Consider the following 17,943-nt stretch of genomic DNA (forward strand, 5'->3'; position numbering starts at 1 on the left):
GCCTGTAATCCCAGCACTTTGGGAGGCCGAAGCAGGTGGATCACCTGAGGCCAGGAGTTCGAGACCAGCCTGACCAACATGGTGAAACCCCATCTCTACTGAAAATACAAAAATTAGCCAGGCGTGGTGGCAGGTGCCTGTAATTCCAGCTACACTGCAGCCTGAGGCAGCTACACTGGAACGGGGGAGGTGACGTTGCAGTGAGCCGAGATCGCACCATTGTACTCCAGCCTGAGCAACAAAAGCGAAACTCCATCTCAAAAAAAAAAAAAAAAAAAAAGTAAGGCTATTCACAGTCACCAAAAGGTGGAAACCATCCCAGTGCACATCAACTGATGAGTGGACACACAAAAGGTGAGCCACCCACACGATGGGACGCTATTCGGCCATTAAAAGGAAGCAAGCGCTGATCTGGTTAAGGAGACATTAAGTTAGGTGACAGAAGCCAGACACGAAAGGCCCCACGTAATTCATTTATACGAAATGTCCAAAATAGGCCGAAAGCAGGTCAGTGGCTGTCAGGGGCTGCAGTGGGGCTGGAGCAGACATGGGGGGCTGGTGGCTGCCAATGAGTATGAAGTTTTTTTGGGGAGGGTGATGAACATGTTCTAAAATTGGTTGTGGTAACGGCTGCACCGTCTGAATATACTGAAAGCACTGAACTGACTGAACTGTGTCCTTTAAATAAGCGAAGGATACAGTATGTGAATTACATCTCAATAAAGCTTTTATATTTAAAAAGCAGGTGACAATTGAGATAACAGGTGTGGTCGGATGAGGATAAATTTGTAAAAGCTGGAGAGGATGTCTCAGTTTGTGAACGGCAACAGCAGGGAAATCATATGAAAGGGAGCAAGTTTTCAGCACATCTGACTCCCTAAGCACCGCACATCCATCATTACCCCACAAGGGTGCTATTTAAATAACGTCCACTTTGCAGATGGAGGAACAGGCCAAGAGGAGCCAGTGGCCACCCGAGGTCGCACGACTAAGAAGGGAGCAGGCGGTTCCGTACCGGGTGTGCGGAACTCCAGGGCCTGAGCACTTAACCCCACCCCCGCCTCCCAGCACATTTTCTTCCTCATTTAGATAAACTCTCGGAATCTCCCAAATCTGGAGATAAAACAGTGTAAGCCAGCACAAAGTGAAGAGGGAAGGGAGAGGGAACACAACAAAACTCTAGGATTGCAAAAGCGGCTTTCGCAAATTTACAGCTCCCGGCTGACCTATTAACGCACCACCGGCGAGGAGGGGAGAACAAATGGGAATGCGGTTCCCGTTTCAGTAACAAGCCATAAATCAACACGCATCCTCCAGCTGAGGGCCACCGCCCAGCCGCAGAGCTAGGACCAGGCTTTCTAGGGGAGCTGTGGGCCCCCGCGGCCCCTGCCACACCCTCACCTCACAACATAGAGCTACAGCGACGCCAAGAGGGCACGGGGGACCGCACCGATGATGCCTAGGGCCAGCTCCCTGGGCCTCCGCCACCTTTAGGGGTGCCTGGCTGCAAGGATTGGCAGGACTCACCAAACAGATGTTCTGAGATGCACTGACACATGGTGGGGGCGGGGGTCACATTACAGAGCAGGCTGCTCCAAGACCTTCTGGGTCTGGAACATCTCAAAGACCCTGCCAGGGCTGATGTCACCAAACTGAGCCACAGAACCCCGCAGCCAGGGGCAAGGGCCCTAGCATCCCCCACATCCCTTCCTGGGGGGTACGGCGTGGCTTTGAAGGACACCCAAGCCAGCCTCCTCCCTATCCGCCCACTCTCAGGATCCCAGACCGGGAGCAGCTGAGTCAGACAGCCCAGCCGCCAGACACCTGGTCTGCAGAGCCGGCGTGGGGGTGGTGCGTGTCATGGCGGGGATGTGGTCCCAGCCCTGGCTTTGCTCTTTTCTAGCCAGGTGATGGCCAGCAGCTCACCCCCTGGCTGAGTACCCTGTCAGAGATCAAGGGTGGCTGTGCAGATTAAACAGGATCCTGCAGGCAATGCCCCATGCATGTTATTTCAGACGGGGAGTCTCACCCTGGGCTTCCAGGCACCCTCCAGAGGCCCCTTCCAGGCTTCTGGGGGCCCGTGGACAATAGCCCTGGGTGTGGAAGCCCAGGAGCACCCTATGGGAGAGACTGCAGGGTCCAAGACACCCGCTGGGTCACTGGTCACCTGAGGCAGGCTTCCCTCCAGCCCTAAGCTCTGTCGCTTGAGGCCATGGGACTGGGGTTACCTGTTGGTGATGGGCGGTACAGGGTGAGAGTCCTTCGTCCAGGTGACCAGTGGGGGTGGGGAGCCCTCGGCCTCGCAATCCAGGGTCACCTCTTCGCCAGCCTTCGCTGTGACTCTCAGAGGCACATCTGCATTATGTGACCCATTCATGTGGATCCTGGGTTTGGCTGCGGGGGGAGTAAGCAGAGGCTGTCAGCAGGGCAGAGGGAACTCGGGGCCATGAGTGCCCTGGGCCGTGGGGTAGCTCCCCCAGGAGGCAGAGCCGGTACTGCGCCCTCGACCTTCAGGAGGTCCAGAAGGCGGGTGTGGCTGTCAGGAGGGGGACAGTGCAGGTTGAGGGTGGGACTCAGGTCCCAGGGTTTTCGCTCAGTCCTCCCCCATCCATCTCCCCACCAGCACCTTGCTCTGAGGACCCTGACCCGGTCCCTCCTGCCCCAGGGTCTGTGCCTCCTCTGGCTTCTCTTCATCCTGCCGTCGCTTCCCCAGGGACATTCTGAAAGGCTCTTAACTCCACCTCTCTCTTTACCTTCTCCCCTTGCTTAGTCACTTATTCCCATGATATCAGTCACCAAAGAATGCAGAGACCCTCCCTCTGGACCTCTCGAAGCCTGGTGAGGGATTGATGGCAATCTGTGCATGTCACCTCTCTCTCTTACCTTAAGCCAAAGACTCCTTAACGGCAGAGACTGCGTGGTACCCTTCCTTCCTCCTCCCTCCCCCACCGCTGCCTTTCTACCTTGGAGCTCATACAAGGAAGGCACTCACTACCTGTCTGAGTAGCAACAATGAAAGAACTTAGCCAGTTGGGGACATCAGAACCCATCTAGCCCTCCCGTATTCCCTGTACATTTATAGTTCAGAGAGGAAATGCTCCCCCATTAGGAATTTTTTTTGCAATATAAAAATGTTGACCTGGCTTATGCATTTGCTCACTCCTCTCAGACATATTTACTGAGTGCCAGCCCTGCGGGGAATGCCGGGGATAGCAGCGAAGGAGACAGGTCCCGCCCCGTCTTCAGAGCCTTTAGGGTCCTTTGGCAATACTGGTACCAAAAAGCTCGCTATGCGATTAATTATTGAATCACAGCTGTGATGGGTGCCAAGAAGGGGATATTCCACAGTTTACAGCAAGGTGACTTGACCAGCCTGGAGGATCAGGGAGAGCTGAGATCTGATGGATGGGAGCAGTCAGCTGGGCCCAGAGGTGGGGGAACGGCATTCCAAACAGAAGGAATTGCGTGTGCACAGGCCCTGAGGCAGGTCGGACCGTTCCAGAAACGGAAAGGAGACCGGAGGGTCTGGGGCAGAGAGAGGCGGGTGAGAGGACTGCTGGGGACGTGGGTCCTGTGCAGAGCCACGTGTCTTTGCAGGACTTGCTGACACAACAGCTTCCCTGCCTCAGGCTCCACAGGGCTGAGGTGGGACTCTCTGTCTCCACATCCACTGAGCCCCCTCTCCCAGGACAGGGTTGGCATCACTCACTGTTGACAGAAAGCCACATCTCCTGGCTGGAGAAGCCCACGGTGTTGGTGGCCGTGCAGACATAGGCCCCTGTATCCTGGGCGGACGGCTGGGCGATGAGCAGGGTGCCCTCCTTACTCACATTGTAGTGGGGACCTCTGGAGGTCAGGGCATTGGTTTCCTAGGGCAGAGACACAGGTGACATCAGCAAAACCCACACCTCTGTCCCGTGACACACTGGGCCTACCTCTCCGGTTACCCTCTTGGTAACAGGCACTGCTCACCTTGGTCCAGGTGATGGTGGGGGTGGGAACTCCTGAAGCAACACAGGGGAGAGAGGCCGGAACCCCTTCATTGGTGATGTGGTGGGTGGCAGTAGGATGGATTCTAGGTGGCACTGTTATAAATAAACCAATGTCAAAGCCAAGGTTCATTGCAGCATCATTCACAGGGGCCAAAAGGTAGAAACTGCCAAATGTCCATCAGTGATGCATGGACACACAACATGTGGTGTGTGCACACAACGGAAGAGTATTCATCCTTAAAAAGGAATGAAATTAATTCCAACTATATGACATTCTGTAAAAGGCAAAGCAGTCGGACGCGGTAGCTCACGCCTGTAATCCCAGCACTTTGGGAGGCTGAGGCGGGAAGATCACTTGAGGTCAGTTCGAGACCAGCCTGGCCAACATGGTGAAACTCCGCCTCTAATAAAAATGCAAAAATTAGCTGGGAGTGGTGGTGCGCGCTCGTAATCCCAGCTACTCGGGAGGCTGAGGCAGGAGAACTGCTTGAACCGGAAGGCGGAGGTTGCAGTGAGCCGAGATTGCACAACTGTACTTCAGCCTGGGAGACAGAGTGAGACTCTTGTCTCCAAAAAAAAAAAAAAAGAAAAAAAGAAAAAAAAAAAAAAGACAAAACTAGATCAGTGGTTGCCAGGGTTGGGGGAGGGAGGGAGGAAGAGGCAGAGCCCAGAGGATTTTCAGGGCAGTGAAGCTACTCCGGGTGATACTGCAGTGATGGCTCTGTGTCACTATGTATTTGTCCAAACCCACAAAATAAACGACACCAAGGGCCAGGTGCGGTGGCTCACGCCTGTAATCCCAGCACTTTGGGAGGCCAAGGTGGGTGGATCACCTGAGGTCAGGAGTTTGAGACTACCCTGGCCAAGAGGGTGAAACCCCATCTCTACTAAAAATCCAAAAATTAGTTGGGTGTGGTGGTGGGCGCCTGTAGTCCCAGCTACTTGGGAGGCTGAGGCAGGAGGATTAGTTGAACCTGCGAGGTGGAGGTTGCAGTGAGCTGGGATTGCACCACTGCACTCCAGCCTGGGCCATATAGTGAGACTCCATCTCAAAATAAATAAATAAAAAATAAAAAAAAAAAAAACACCAAGAGGGAACCCATCTCAAAAATAAATAAATAAATAATAAAAAAAATAAACACCACCAAGAGGGAACCCCAGTGTAAACTCTGGGATTTGGAGCGATTATGACATGTCTTCAGTGGTAACAATGGGCCACTCTGGGGGATGCTGACAGTGAAGACGGCTGCGCATGGCGGGAGCCAGAGGTATGTGAGAAATCTCTGTACCTTCTGCTCAATTTTTCTATAAACTTAAACTCCTCTTAAAAGTCCAGGCTATTTTTTTTTTTTTTTTTTTTTTTTTTTTTTTTTGAGACGGAGTCTGGCTCTGTCGCCCAGGCTGGAGTGCAGTGGCCGGATCTCAGCTCACTGCAAGCCCCGCCCCCCGGGTTCATGCCATTCTCCTGCCTCAGCCTCCCAAGTAGCTGGGACCACAGGCGCCCGCCACCTCGCCCGGCTAGTTTTTTTTTTGTATTTTAGTAGAGACGGGGTTTCACCGTGCTAGCCAGGATGGTCTCGACTCGATCTCCTGACCTCGTGATCCGCCCATCTCGGCCTCCCAAAGTGCTGGGATTACAGGCTTGAGCCACCGCGCCTGGCCCAGGCTATTTTTTTAAAAGGAATAAAATTCTGACACATGCTACACCATAGATGAACCTTAAAAACATGCTAACTGAAATCACAGACACGGGAGGACACATACTGTAAGATTCCACTTATATGAAGTCCCTAGATATGCAAGTTCATAGAGATAGGAGGTAGAAGGGTAACTCCTAGGGGGCTGAGGGGAGCCGGGAATGGGGAGCTAATGTTTAATGAGGACAGAGGTTCCGTTCAGGATGGTGAGAAAGTCCTGGAGATGGATAGCGGTGATAGTCCTGCAACAGTGTGAATGTACTAACACCACCACACACCTAAACATCGTCAAAATGATATATGTTATGTATATTTGACAATTTTCAAAGCTTTCAGGCCAGGCACGGTGGCTCACACCTATAATCCCAGCACTTTGGGAGGCCGAGGTGGGCAGATCACCTGAGGTCAGGAGTTTGAGACCATCCTGGCCAACATGGTGAAACTCATCTCTGCTAAAAATACAAAAAAGAGCTGGGCGTGGTGGCGCATGCCTGCAATCCCAGCTACTCGGGAGGCTGAGGCAGGAGAATCGCTTGAACCCGGGAGGCGGAGGTGACAGTGAGCCGAGATCGTGCCACTGCACTCCAGCCTGGGCAACAGAGTGACTCCATCTCAGAAATAAATAAATAAATAAAAATAATAATAAAAAAAAGCTTTCAATGGGAGAGTAAAACTGGCACAATACCTGAGCCACCACTGCCTGCCATCGTCAGTTTTTTTTGCCTTCCCCACACAGAAGGTAGCATGTGCTTGGGAATCAGCTGCGCTGATTCATTGCTCTGAGGTTCTGGATAAGCCACTTAATCTTTTGGTACCCATATGCCCTGATCAGCACAAAAGCTAATTTAACCCCAATTCCCTGGTCGTCCCTTCTGGAACGGATAGATGAGCAGTGTTTGCGGAACACAGTGAGCTTAAAAACAGGTATCACGCCCACCCTGGGTACCACTCAGATTGGCAGGCTTGAAAACGGGGGTCTCTAAGGGGAGCGAGGGAGGGGCAACTAGGCATGGAGAAGCCAGGAGAGGAATCCGGAAGCCAGGGGCTCTGACGCTAGCACTTGGAGCTCCTTTAGGGAGGAAAACGGCCTTCTGGACTCCCAGGTGGCCAAAGACAGCAGAGGCCCAGAAATATTTGCTGAATGGAGATGAACTAAGCCAAGAGAGACTGAGCCTGTCCGCGTCAGCCCTGCAGAAGCCGCTGTGAGGGCACAGTGGGAAGTTAGGGGGTGAAACTGAGTGGAATCATATATAGAAACTAACAGATGCCTGGCATGTGGTACACACTCAACCTTGGATGGCGATTTGGATCTGGAATTATGAGGGGATGACACCTAGAACTACACCTGAGTGCTCAACCCAGCCCTTCTGACTTTGCACTCCCCTATAAAATGGGGAACGAGCGTTCTTCCCACTAGTCCCTTGGGGGCTTTATGCAACCAACAAGAAAGAAGACGAAATTAACATACTTGGTAAATCACAAAACATAACCACATTTAGTTTGAAATGTCTCATCTTACATTAAAAAGCACAGTGGTTCCCGGTTGGGTGAACAGAAGAACCCAGTGCTGTGGGCAGGAGAGCAGCTGGGCAAAACACTAAAAATTCCAAAAACGTATCATCTCTGTGATACAAAACTTAATCCACATTAATGGGTTTATCCTAAGGAAAGAATTGGTCACGTAGGTACGAGGTCATGTACAATGTGTAGGTATGAGGTTGTTCATTCCCGGGTTGTGGGGGACGTGGTGGTGTTGGGGGGGTAGAGATAATCAGATAATTAGATAATCAGGGGGCTTGGTCATCCCCTTATTAAACTGATGCCTCTGAATCTTAATTGACAGAAAACAGAACAGCCATAACATCCTGTCACGGAAATACTCAGGGGCCAAGACAATGACAGCGTGTGATCCTATTTGGTTTTTAACCAGGTTTGTAAACAGGTGGATAGATTAGATGGATAAATGATAGATAGGTAGATAAATAGATGATAGATAATTTTTATGTAATTTATAAGAACATACAAAGAATCTGCATGAATCATGTATAAATAATATATATTCTATGTATACATAGTGTATATATATACTACATATAGATGTGTGTGATATATATAGAGAGTGTGTGTGTATAGAGTATGAAAAGATACATGCCCAAATGCAAAATCTTGTTATTCTTAGCTACTGGTATTATGAGAGTATTTTTTTAACTTGTCAAATCCCTAATTTTCCCACAGAGAATATGTATCATTTGCGCGATTTTTTAAAGCAAATGCATTCAAGATCAAGTTGCCTCTGCACATTCCCCCACCCCATCATGTTCCCTGCCCCATGACCACCACCTCGGGGGCCCCAGGACTCACCCTGGACCACCAGCTCCACGTCCCGATGCCGAGAGCCGGCCGTGTTGGTGGCCACACACCGGTACCTCCCCGCGTGCTCCTGCAACGCTCGGTCAAGGTGGAGGCTGCCATCCGCTCGGATGGAGTGCCGGTTACCAGATGGGAGCTGGTAGGGGTGAGGAAGCACCAGCTTAGCCTCGGGTCTCACTCAGAGGCAGCTGAGAGAGAACCCTCGAGAAACTACGCTGCCCATCAAGCCAGCAGGGAGCAGCCAGGACTGAGAGTCTGGGGGCTCAGAGAAGGCTGAGGAGCTCTGTGAGTCCCTGCCGAGTGCCCAGTCAAGCCCTCCAGAGACCCTGCAGGGCTGGGTGGGCCTGACCCCTGCATACCCTGACCCCACCTCTCCCTCGGCCAACTGGACCAGGGTGGGCCTGACCCAAGCTGGGCCCACGAGAGTCTCTCCTGGGAATGCAGAGTTGGGAGGGCACCTCTTTGTAGCCTGCAGGGCACAGGGACCCAGTGTGTCTGAGACCAGGCAGAAGAATTGAGGAAAGGGAAGAGGTAATGAAAGAGTCAATAGAAGAGGGCAGGCAGGGTGCAGTGGCTCAAGCCTGTAATCCCAGCACTTTGGGAGGCTGAGACGGGCAGACCACGAGGTCAGGAGATCGAGACCATCCTGGCTAACACGGTGAAACCCTGTCTCTACTAAAAAATACAAAAAACTAGCCGGGCGAGGTGGCGGGCACCTGTAGTCCCAGCTACTCGGGAGGCTGAGGCAGGAGAATGATGTAAACCCGGGAGGCGGAGCTTGCAGTGAGCTGAGATCCAGCCACTGCACTCCAGCCTGGGCAACAGAGCGAGACTCCGTCTCAAAAAAAAAAAAAAAAAAAAAAGAAAGAAAAAAGAAGAGGGCAAACAGAAGAACACCAAGAAAATCAAATGGACGTGAACTGATTGATAAGGCAACCACTGTGCGTTCAGCACGCACTGGTATTTGGAGCAGAAAGTAAACTGCACAGGTCACATCCCTGCTCTGGAATCATAAGAAGCGGGGAGACCACTGCACTGAGACTGGGCCTCCACTAAATCCCTGCTCCCTGGCCCACAGCACTCCCGAGGCACACGATTCCCCTGCAGAGTTCCCAGAGGTCCAGCAGCCATGACCCATCTGACAGCCGGCAGGACTTTAGAGGGCAGCAAACACCATCAGTGCATTATCAGAGAAGGTTCTGAAATGGGGCCAAAAAGAGGGCAGAAGGAAGAGGACACTCCCAGGAGGGGAAACAGCCAAGCAGAGACCGAGGTGTGGCTGTGACAGCCCCCTCCTTCCCCAGGTGCCACGGCCCACCGCACCCAGAGGAGCCCAGCACTCACAGGCCGGCCATCCTTGAGCCAGTGCCTTTCCGGGAGGGGCCGCCCAGCCAGGACGATGCAGGGCAGGGACACAGGTTGCCCCTCCAGGACCCGGACAGTGGGGGCGCTGCTGGCAATCTGTGGCGGGGCTGTGGGGAGAGGAGCCGGTGTCAGCCACAATAGGTGCCCTGGGTGGTTGTCTGGTAGACAGAGGCTCCTGCTCCCCTCTCCCTCCCCAGGAAACTGGGAGATGCATCAGAATTGGGGATCCTAAAGGGTCACAGGACCCCCAGGACATTGCCCACCATGCAGGGGCACAGGTGCTGCTCTTGGAGAATTTGGCTGTGGATTCATTTGTTCCAACGGATGGGCCAGGAGAGGCTCCCTGGAGGCGCCCACAGCCTTGCTGTGCCCCCAGGGAGCACCTGCCCCCCACCTCCCAGGGCCCTCAGATCCACCAGCGAACCGTGACCAGTGACGATGAGCTGGGCCTCGGCTTGGACCTTCCCAAAGACGTTTCGAGCTTCACAGACATACAAGGCCTGGTCTTCTGGGGCCACATCTGAGGGGCACAAGAGAGGCAGGTGTGACTGCCAAGGCACACCACAGCTGCAACCCCCAAGGGCTCCAGTTCCCCAGGTGCAGAGACAGCCCCTGGGCATGGCCTGGCCTTACAGAGGTTCAGGAGGGAAGGCTGGGATGGCAGAGAGGGAAGGGGTGAGGGACACGGCTAGACCTTGGAAGGGTGAGAAAGCCTCAGTTTGCTCATCTGTGGAATGGGGGTAATTGGCCTGTATCTTGTGGTGTGATTGGGAGGGGTTGACACAGTGCCTGCTCTCGGGCCTGGCGTGTAGTAAACAGTGGGTGGTGGGGTAGGTGCAGTAGTAATTATGGTAACCATAGCAGTGTACACGTGTGTGACAGTATGTGGCAAGAACTGTGCTAAGCACTTAGTACAGATTATCCACACAACAGCCCCTTAAAGTGGGCTGTCAATCAGCCAGGTGGGTAGTGGGTTTCATGGTCGTGATTATAACCAGGGTCAGCATAGCGGAATGACTTGGCCAGAGCCACCCAGCCGAAGTGTGACGGCGCATCAGCCTCTGCTCTATGGTCAGTGCTGGGGGTCAGGGCCCTGTTCTCGGCCACCGGCCTGGGGGTTTGGGGTGTCAGAGGCCCTCCTGTCTCCCTGCCCACCCCCCACCAGCCCCAATCTCTTACTTTCAAAGAACAGCACTCCCGAATCTGGCTGCCGAGACTTGCTGCCTCGCCCGGCCCCCAGCCTGAGTCCCAGAGGCTGGCCGTCTCCACGGCGCCAGGTGACCATCGGGGGCGGGCGGCCTGTGGCCCGGCATGCCAAGAGGGCACTCCTTCCCAGTTCCACAGTGACATCCCGGGGCAGCTCCGTCAGCTGGGGCGCATCTGCAGGGAGGTGACCAGTCAACCACGCCCGGAGGCTGGACCTGCTCAGTGGCAGGTCCCTAAGGAACTGCCTCCCTCTCCTCCCCCTGTACTATTGCCCCTGTGAACCTAGGGGCCGACTCCTGTCCGGGGCTCCAGGGTCAACCTGAGCTCAGTGTAGTAAACAGTGGGTGGTGGGGTAGGTGCAGTAGTAATTATGGTAACCATAGCAGTATACACGTGTGTGACAGCATATGGCAAGAACTGTGCTAAGCACTTAGTACAGATTATCCACACAACAGCCCCTTAAAGTGGGCTGTCAATCAGCCAGGTGGGTAGTGGGTTTCATGGTCTTGATTATGACCAGGGTCAGAGTAGCGGAATGACTTGGCCAGAGCCACCCAGCCGAAGTGTGACGAAGTTCTCCAGCCCTGGAGAGCTCTTGGCATGAGGCAGAGGGAGTGACTCGTGGGATGGTGCGTGGGGTCTCAGGGGTCTGGCTTTACCCCAGAGGCTAAGGAGAGCAACAGGCCCAGTCCTGACTGTGACACCTCCCGGGAAGCCCCTCCAAGGGGCTGCAAGGTGTGTTTCTGAGTCTGACTGTGACCTGCTGACACAGGAGCTGAAGGTGAGCCTTCACTTCTACCCCTGCCTACCCTCCTCTACCCCTCGCCTCTTCCTGGGCCAGAGGGGCTTCCTCTGGGAGGTGTCCTGAGCTCCCCTCTGATGCTTAACCGCCTGGCCTAAGTCAGGCCCACTTCTGTGGAGGGGAGCATGGCCTGGGGGCCCTGGCAGGACTCAGCTGCCATTTCCACAGCCCCTTCTGTGGCCGCCACCCCAAACAGCCAGCGTCGTGGGGGATTACAGGTCTTCTTCGCCCTCTTCTCTAGAGCTTGCCCTGTTGGCTGAACTATTTTGTAAAGAGCATGCAGAATTAAAACTTGCTTGTTTTAAATAACGTGACCTTATACATGAGGGTCTGAACTGGCCACTCGAGAGTGAAAAGGGGCTGCACTAACAGTGACCCCAGGACAACTGGCTAAACAAGAACTGTCCTGGAAACCAGGAGGTATAAGACATGCTAATAATACACAAAGGGCAGAAATTCTCCTTATTCTTGCTCCACACACCCCAAATCCCACGCCCTTCCCTAAGGTAACCACTATTAATAGCTTGCAGTGTTTCTTCCACATCTTTTTTTTTTTTTTCCTAAGCATCATTTGACTTTTATAATCAGGAGAAGAAAAAAAAAAGGAAGTTATTTCCCAAAACAGAAACTCAAGATCTGTCTCTCCTTCAGCAGGCCAGGAGCAGGTCCAAGCCAAGTGGGTCCAGGTCCTTCCCTCGGCAGCCTCTGGGCACTGTCCTCAGGTCCTTGTCCCAGGCCCCTGTAGCAGGGAGGTCCCTGGCCTTTTTTTTTTTTTTTTAACCCTTTGAGTCTGGCACCCCGGAAAAGCCTCTACCTCCTTGTTCTTTCCATCTGTCTCCAGAAATACCCTTCATCCATCCAAATCATGACAGCAAATTTCCCTCCTGGCCTCAGGGATTAGAGAAGTTCCAAGGAGATATAAACACAACTTGGAAAATTACTGTGAGGAGGAAGACAGTCTTGGACCCAACCTCAGACACCACCCTTTCTCATTGGGGTCTGGCAGCCGCCGAAGCTCAGAATCCCAGAATCCCAGAAAGCCTTTGCTTGGACCCGCCCTAGACAAGGCCACTGTTCCGGCAGAGCCCTGGCCGCCAGGGGCACAGCTTTGCCACACCTCACCTACCCCGAGCAGACCACCGCAACAGCCTACCTTCCCCAGCTGCACCCAGCCCAACCGCAGAACCCAGCCCCAGCTCCTGCTCCAAGCATCCCTCTGATCCCTCTCCTCCCAGACCACTTTCAATTCCCTGCCCTCCTCAGCCCCGAACAGCCCTGCTTTGTCTCCTGACTCTAGTTTGTTTGTTTTTGTTTGTTTTGAGACAGAGTCTCGTTCTGTCGCCCGGGCTGGAGTGCAGTAGCGCAATCTCGGCTCCCTGCGACCTCTGCCTCCCGGCTTCAACAGGAGGAAACCCCGTCTCTACTAAAAAAAAAAAATACATAAATTAGCCAGGCACGGTGTTGGGCACCTGTAATCCCAGCTACCCAGGAGGTTGAAGCAGGAGAATCGCTTGAACCCAGCAGGCGGAGGTTGGAGGGAGCCGAGATAGCGCCACTGCACTCCAGCCTGAGAGACGGAGCAAGACTCTGTCTCCAAAAAAAAGACAAAGAGAGAGAGAGAGATGGTGGGGTCTCGCTCCATCATCTAGACTGGAACACAGTGGTACAATCATAGCTCACTGCAGCCTCGAGGCTCAAGTGTAAAGGGTACAATCTGGCATCCCTAAGTAACAGGCATGAAGACCAGCACTTACTGTAACCACGATTTCAGTCATGGCTCGATGAACTCATAATGGATACCATCACAATCCCCACCTCACAGATGAGGAAACTAAAGGTTGGAGAGATGAAGGAACCTGCCCAAGGTCACAGCTTGAAGCCAGTCGCAGGGCTAATATCAGAGCCCTGGTCTGTCCAATGCTAAAGCTCAGACTCTCAACCGCCCCACCCCTGCATCCCCTCCAGCACCTGGTGGCTGCCCCAGCCAGAGCTGCGCTCACCCCCTCCATCTTCTTGCAAGAGTGGATTCCAAAGCAGCCAAATCCCGGGCTCACTGCTGTGTCCTGGACCCACGCAGACAACTGTGACTCCATGGGTCTGGGTAGCCATCCCTCCCCCTGCTAACCTGGAGCCTCCCAAATAAGGCAGGAGCCCAGGACCCTCATATGCCAGAGTTGAAGGTCCTCTGGTCTGCCCTTCATTGTACATGGGGGAGGCTGAGGCCCTGAGTCCTGCTGAGGTCAGGGGAGAGGCTGGACTCCCAGTCCAGTGCTCTGCCCAGGGCCTCATCTCTGCTTTCTGGCTCCCAGTCCCCTCCTCACACAGACTCCCAGGTGACCCTCTGCGTGACCCAGGGAGAACAGCGAGCTGGCTCCATGGCCACCGTGGCTCGCCAGGAATGACCCTTTCTGCCTTGGCCATGGTCAGTTTTCTGGGGTAGGAGCTATAAGCACCCAGAGACAGGTGATGGATAGATGGAAGGAAGGAAGGAAGGAAGGAAGGAAGGAAGGAAGGAAGGAAGGAAGGAAGGAAGGAAGGAGCTTATCGAGGGCAGAAGGAAGGAAGGGAGGGAGGAAGAGAAGGAGGGAGGGAGGGAGAGAAGGAGGGAGGGAGGGAGGGAGAGAGAAGGAGGGAGGGAGGGAGGGAAGGAGGGAGGGAGGGAGGGAGAGAGGGAGGAAGGAAGGAGCTCGTCTAGGACAGGTTCAAAGGGAAGGGGTAACTAACTTCCTACTTGCAGGTGAAGCTGCTGAGCAACTGCAGGAGGCGCTCTCAGAGCTGCTGAGGGTGAGAGCACAGACCAAGCTGGTCAGGCCACAGTCCCCTCCCGGGGATTTTCCAGGGGAAAGGCCCTGGTGAAGTCAGATGACAGAGGTGGTGACTCCCCTGCCCCTGCTGCTCCCCCAGCGAAAGGGACACTGGCCTGAAGGCCCGCACTCCGCCTCTGCCTCACTGGGCATGCGGGAATGAGCCCTAGCTTCATCTGGGCCTCAGTTTACCCATCTGGAAGGCGGTAACTCTATTTTCACTTTGGTCCCAGTACCTTAGAGCTGTAGTACTCCTTATCACTGCCTTGAGAGCCCGCACCCCTAGCCTCTGCCCCCCACCCAGGGCTGTGGCTCAGAGCACAGGGGCAGGCCTGGGGGAGCGCAGGCAGCCCCAGAAGAGTCCCCTGTGACTCAGTTTGCCAGGAGGAGGGAGGAGTCTCAGGCCTGAAGACTGTGCAGATGGGCAAAGTGGACCCTGGGGAGGGGCCTCCACAGCCCCCTTTCCTGAGGCCTCGGGGAACGCTTTTCCCACAGAGGGAATCCTGTGACTGGACCTAGGGTGGCAGCTCTGCTGGTCACGGCCACGAGATACCTTTACTCCTCCTCCTCCCTAAAGAAACACGGAAAATTATATTTCATAACTGCACTGGCACAAAGACATGAATGATGCAGGCTGGATTTGTCTTATCTGTTCACTATTGGTCATTTTTTTCCTCGGATTTTAAAAGAAATCAAAATTAGAAAAGCATCCTGGACCCCTACAAGTGCAGGGCCTTCTGCCAGTACCTGCTGTGCCTGATGGAGAAGTCACCTCGCCATGGCCCCCTCATCACAGAGCCCGGCCCATTTCTCCCCAACTCCCCTCCCCCAAGGCTGGCCAGAGAGTCTTTAGTGTCTAAAACAGCACATCTCCTTGTTCCCCAGCTCAGCCCCCAGCAACCAGGAGCTCCCAGGATGGGACTAAGAAGCAGGAACTGAAATGAGAGGACAGAAAGAGGAGGCATATCCATTTAGTCCGGGCGCACTGGCTCACGCCTGTAATCCCAGCACTTTGGGAGCCCGAGGTGGGCGGATCATCTGAGGTCAGGAGTTCGAGACCAGCCTGGCCAACATGGAGAAACCCCATCTCTACAAAAAAACACAAAAATTAGCCAGGCCTGGTGGTGCGTGCCTGTAATCCCAGCTACTCGGGAGGCTGAGGCAAGAGGATCACTTGCACCCGGGAGGCGGAGGTTACAGTGAGCCAAGATCGCACCACTGCACTACGGTCTGGGTGACAGAATAAGACGCCATCTCAAAAAGAAAAAAGAGGACACACACATTCATTTAGAGAGGAATCAAGTAAAGCACAGACCACAGCTCAGGGCACTGAACTCAGGAGGGGGTGCCACACACAGTCAGGCAACCAGCCATGTGACGAGTCGTCCCGCCTCACCAAGTGCTGGTCAGCTCACCCAGCCTGGACACAGGTTTTGGGGGGAGGGTGCTCACATGCATTGATTATTTATTCCATACAAGCCCTGAGCGAAGCACATTCTCAGGAAGCCTCTCAATGGCCCTGTGAGCACAGCTCTGCTACCACCCTCCCCGTTTCACAGACGAGGAAAGTGAGGCTCCAAGAGGTAAATAATGCAGGCAAATACCAGCGGACCTGGGCATGGAGCCTAGGACTCCTGATTGGCAGATGCCAGGCTCGGAAGATAATCCACCAGTGCCTCGCAGGCTGGTCCTCCTGGCACAGAGGAGTAGAGTGCCTCCCTTCCTATGCCCCAGACACTACCAGGAAGCCAGCTCTCAGCTCAACAGCAGGAAGCGGGCACAGTACACACCCGTTCCTGACCTCTGCCAGCTTGGCCAGGAAGGGTGGACCACAGCTGCCACCCAGATAGGCAGGAAATTTCATTTCCCACCACTGCTGCCAGACCAGCTCACCCCAGACCCACAGGTGCTGGGCCATTGTCCATCCTTTCCCTGACCTAGTTAGCCCAGAAACTCTGCCACAGGGACATGGCTCCAAGGTCAACAGCCGACAGGCGAAGGAACAGGTCTAGGCAGGCGCTCAGCCTGGATCCCAAAGAAATACGACTCTGGGCCAGGCACAGTGGCTCATCTCTATAATCCCAGCACTTTGGGAGGCCGAGGTGGGTAGATCACCTGAGGTCAGGAGTTTGAGACCAGTCCGAACAACACGGTGAAACCCCGTCTCTACTAAAAATACAAAAATTATCTGGGCATGGTGGTGCATGCCTCTAATCCCAGTTACTCAGGAGGCTAAGGTGGGAGAATCGCTTGAACCTAGGAGGTAGAGGTTGCAGTGAGCCGAGATTGCGCCACTGCACCGCACTCCAGCCCAGGCGACAGAGCGAGACTCCGTCTCAAAAAAAAAAAAAAAAAAAAAAAAAAAAGAAAGAAAGAAAGAAAAAGAAAAAGAAATATGGCTCTGCTTCAAATAAGTCAGATGCTGAGCAAAAGATGACAAAGCCCATCACAACACTAGGTGCGCCCTCCCTGGAGCACCCTATCTGCTCACCCAGAACCTCTAATACCAGTGTCAGCAGCTGGATCACAGCTCACGTGCCACAGGCCTTCCTTCTCTCTTGCTCACACATCTCATTTTGGCAATGAGGAGCCCGAGCCTTGGAGAGGGGAAGCAGCACCCAGGCCCACTCTGCTGGTGAGCATCAGACTCAAGGCCAGGGGCTGAAAGCGCAAGACCCTTGGTTCAGATCCCACCTCTGCCACTCACCAGCTGTGTGATCTTGGTGAAGGCATGCAACCTCTCTGTGCCTTGTTTTCCCCATCTGTAAAGGGGATGATGATAGCTCTGTCTCCAAGGGTTGTTGTGAGGGTTACACGAGCCAGCAACAAAATGTGCTCTGGGCTAGTGCCAACACCTGGCAAACACCCCAGAAGTGCCAGCTCGTGTTTCTGTGGCTGTCCTTATCAGGCTCCTGAGCCCATGGCCCAGCCTAGCCTACCTGAGAACCCAGCCACAGTGGAAAAGTCTGAGTACACTGCCCTCCTCCTGGAAACCTCTCACCAACCCCCTCAGGGCACAGCCCAAACTCCTCTGCAGCTCCCCAGGTGGGGAGTGACTGGTATCAGGTGGCAGCCGTCCTGCCGCCCCTCCCCACCCTCTCTCTGCCTCACTTCTCTTGCCGTGGGGAGGGCTGCACATGCTGTTCCCTTTGCCTGGAACACTGTTCCCAGCTCGTCATCTTTCTGGGTACTTCTGGTTTCAGTTTAGACATCGCCTCCTCCAAGAAGTCTTCCTGGGATTAGCCTTCTCTGGGCACCCACAGCCCCTGAGGATGCAACTTCCAGCCACTCGGAGCCCTGTGCGTGCTCATTGCCTGTCCTCTGTTCTCTCTGCCTGAGCTCATGAGCAACACAAAGGCTGGTGCTGTGTCTCACCCACCCTGTGTCCCCAGCACAGGGCCTGGCACACAAGCACCTGGTGACCCTGTGCTGGAGGAATGAAAGACAGAACAAGCGAACGAAGGCTAAGAGCACCCCAAGCCTGAGAGGATCTCAACCCTGAGACAGAACAACCCCCCCAGGTCAGACCCTCCTACCCATGCTTATTCCAGCCACAGCCTGGCCCGTCTTGGGAGCTCCTCAGCTGCCCCACCCAGCCCTGGCCCAGCCTGGCCCATTCAGCCCAGACCAGCACATTCTCGATTCTCTGCGCTTCCCTAGAACTCCAGCACCCGCCTCTCTCGCCATGGCTTCAGCAAACACTTAGA

The 17,943-nt window shown here is 54.2% G+C and overlaps 2 protein-coding genes across 2 annotated transcripts in view; one reads left to right on the forward strand and one right to left on the reverse strand.

The window, feature by feature from the left end:
* Positions 1–17,943, reverse strand: part of HMCN2 (hemicentin 2) — a 174,071-nt gene that overhangs the window by 109,018 nt on the left and 47,110 nt on the right. Inside the window, exons 16-22 of the mRNA XM_050760505.1 lie at positions 10,604–10,804; positions 9,849–9,944; positions 9,404–9,531; positions 8,051–8,195; positions 3,973–4,085; positions 3,710–3,869; positions 2,229–2,394 (exon numbers count right to left, since the gene is read on the reverse strand). Coding sequence (XP_050616462.1) covers positions 2,229–2,394; positions 3,710–3,869; positions 3,973–4,085; positions 8,051–8,195; positions 9,404–9,531; positions 9,849–9,944; positions 10,604–10,804 — 1,009 coding nt within the window. The remainder of the gene's footprint in view (positions 1–2,228; positions 2,395–3,709; positions 3,870–3,972; positions 4,086–8,050; positions 8,196–9,403; positions 9,532–9,848; positions 9,945–10,603; positions 10,805–17,943) is intronic.
* The window catches only part of C15H9orf78 (chromosome 15 C9orf78 homolog), a 583,691-nt gene that overhangs the window by 66,734 nt on the left and 499,014 nt on the right, over positions 1–17,943 (forward strand). The gene's annotated exons all lie outside the window — the stretch shown is intronic.

The sequence above is a fragment of the Macaca thibetana genome, chromosome 15, assembly GCF_024542745.1.
Source record: "Macaca thibetana thibetana isolate TM-01 chromosome 15, ASM2454274v1, whole genome shotgun sequence".
Classification (NCBI taxonomy): domain Eukaryota; kingdom Metazoa; phylum Chordata; class Mammalia; order Primates; family Cercopithecidae; genus Macaca; species Macaca thibetana.